General features: G+C 41.2%; 1 protein-coding gene across 1 annotated transcript; it reads left to right on the forward strand.

The window, feature by feature from the left end:
- The first annotated feature begins 623 nt into the window (after positions 1–623).
- Positions 624–2,935, forward strand: SARC_13655 (hypothetical protein). Its single transcript, XM_014292215.1, has one exon. The coding sequence runs from the start codon at positions 904–906 to the stop codon at positions 1,873–1,875; it is 972 nt and encodes a 323-aa protein (XP_014147690.1). The 5' UTR covers positions 624–903; the 3' UTR covers positions 1,876–2,935.
- Positions 2,936–3,179: the final 244 nt, after the last annotated feature.

The raw sequence follows: 3,179 nt of genomic DNA on the forward strand, positions 1-3,179 counted from the left end.
ATTATAAATTATAATATATAAAATATAATTATAATATATAAAATATAAATTATAAATATATAAAAATATAAATATGTAAATATATAGATATATAGATATACAGTTATATAAATATAAAAAATTATAAAATTATAAATATATAAAAATATAAATTATAAATATATAAAATATAAATTATAAATATATAAAATATAGATTATAAATATATAAAAATATATATTATAAATATATAAAAATATAAATTATAAATATATAAAAATATAAACTATAAATATATAAAAATATAAATTATAAATATATAAAAATATAGATTATAAATATATATAAATATAGATTATAAATATATAGAAATATAAATTATAAATATAAAAAAATATAGATTATAAATATATAAAAATATAAATTATAAATATATAAAAATATAGATTATAAATGTATAAAAATATAAATTATAAATATATAAAAATATAAATTATAATTGTGTAACACAATGGTTTTTTGGGAAACAATGTTCGACTTTCGACTTTCGACTTTCGAGTCTCTTCGAGAAAGTCAGAGAGTAGGCGATCCAGCACATAATATAAATAGATACTACTTAAAAATTACACGTTCAGAGTAATATAGTAAGTTTTACCACATTTGGTCGCGGCCACCACTGAACGGTGTATACGCCCCTTCTACTATTCTGAAAGCGCACGGCCGCATACCTACACCCAGTACCTAACACGTACCGTCGCATAAAGTGATCCTTCTTATCCAAATTGCTTCAAATGTACCGACTGGAACGTTCACACCCGTGAAAATAATTACCAAGGAGTGCAGTCAACTATACGACCATTTCAGCAAATACACACTAGGGTACTATCATCACGATCGCCAGCATGTAACCACTGCATTGCGACAATGGGCAAAACCATCCGATTCGATGTGGCAGGGCGGGTGTTCAAAACCTCACTGAAGACCCTACGCAAGTTTCCCAAATCTACGCTCGCTATGAGTATATTCCCCACAGAAATGTCCGAGCGCTTAGTCGATACCGAGCTTGCCTCAGAAGATCGTATGCAAACAAATGAGAAAGGTGAGGAATCTCGTACTAGTGGTGTAGTATATACAACTGGTACCAGTGAAGGTGACGGCTTAAACAGTACAGGACACACCAAGACAGCGGGAAGTACAGATACGGACGACGCGGTGTACTTCCTGGACAGAGACGCAGACGCCTTCGCGGACATCCTGAAGTATATGCGACATCCCGAAGCCTATACAGCCCCTGCCGACCCCACCTTCCGGTATCTTGTGTGGTCTGAGGCTCGGTTCTACTTCATGGACGGTCTCTTAACACGCCTGGGTGAGTGCTACAAAGACCCTGTTGTACCAGACTACACAGACGCATCGTTCGAGCTCTCTCCAGGCATACTCAGTGGTTTGAACCGAGTGCCGGGCTGTCTGGTAGCCTACATAACGCGTGAGAGTGCGACCGACTCCCCGGTGTCTGTCGTATGGTCGGATTCCGGTGTCGGGTTTCCAGTGTACGATTCCATCACCGACATGCGAGGCCTGGTGCTGTCGTTCCCCTACCACCACGTGCGTCTATCCGGCGTGGCCATTAGTGTGAACGTAGACGAAGTAAACAATGCAGCTGCGTGCATGGGTGAACGCTACCCTGGTTTCGGCGCATACTTCGAACCACATCTCGCGACAATCCCTGAGGTAGCATTATATGGCATTACAGCCGAACGGAAGCGGGTATATCTTCTCGGCTGTAGGAAGAACCGACTAGAACCGATTAGGCGATGTTCGATAGTGGGTGATGCCGCTGCGGAGACCCACATAGGTCTGTACCTCAGCTTGGAGCAGAATGCGCAAGAAAATTGAGGTGTATGGTAGTTCGGTACTAATTGCCCCCGGCATGCCCCAATGTGCGGGTCGATACGTGTATTGGCCAGGCTGACCATACGGGTGAGTGTGATCACTTGGGAATAGGCAAGTGGCGATAGCGTGGGGGGGGGGGAGTATGCATGCGTATACTTGGAGAGGATACAACGATGAATCGACTCAGGTCTGATTGGAAGATCGAACCCAAGGTGGGCATATTCTAAGACGCAAATTGAGACATTTGACAGTCCTGTACTTTATGTACGCCCAGAATGCGGTATGCACTGTGTGGTCGGCCTTGATAAGCATAGACTGCACGCGTTATACAATGGGCCACAGTGGGAGAAGTCAGGGAGATCCGATTATGTGGCGAGTGCTGAGACGCACTGCTGCTATATAGGGCTCTGTAGGTAGACGTGTGAGGGTCGGGTATGGTTACGAGTTTTGGTTTAGTTTCAGTTGTGTGTGCACGAGAAAAGGGTGCTATGTCTTAGAGCAGTCCGCTATAGATAAGAGGACCAGTTGTTACAGCCGCATCAATTTGAGATTAACATCTGACTGTGTTACACGCTTGGGAGCTTGGGCTGGTGCAACCGTCTACGAAGGGACGTGTGACCGTGAACACCGACCTACTACTCAAGCCCTGTACAGAAAGAGGGGGGCATCTGTGTTAAGTGTGTTGGTCTTCCTGAGAGATCGATGGCTTGCTTAGACGAGCCTGTTGCTACATATGGTGTTATGAGCCACAACAAATGGCCCTCATGCTTGAGCCACGACTTCACTCCTTGCGACAGGGCCGTACCCTTTGCCTTAAATTACTTTCCGAAACCGGCCTTTACCTTAAACTACTTTCCAAAATCAGCCTTTACCTTGGTTTACTTTCCAAAATCGGCCGTTGCCTTAAACTACTTTAAAGAATTGGTATATCACCTTTAAAAAGTACTTATCAAAATCGATAGTAGACCTCTATTTACAAAGTGATAGTGGTCACAATTAAATGACAAACTTACATCTACTAGTATAAGAGAGAGTAGTTTAAACAAATAAATGGTAAATTTACATCTACAAAGCGAGGGTGATCCCAATTCAGTGGTAGTCTTGCAAGTGAAGTATTCTCGAAGATCGACTGAATCTCGGTAGTTTCACAAACGTGCGATATGTTCAGAATGGGTGCTGTACATGAACAATCGTAACAACGGGGAATAGGTATGTTTGTTTGTGCCTGGTACATATCCTGTCACAGAACAAGTAGGTTTAAGACAAGTATTGAGTGAATGTCCCATTCTGACGAGCGCACAAGGTAC

This window comes from Sphaeroforma arctica, assembly GCF_001186125.1.
Source record: "Sphaeroforma arctica JP610 unplaced genomic scaffold supercont1.3554, whole genome shotgun sequence".
Lineage (NCBI taxonomy): Eukaryota > Ichthyosporea > Ichthyophonida > Sphaeroforma > Sphaeroforma arctica.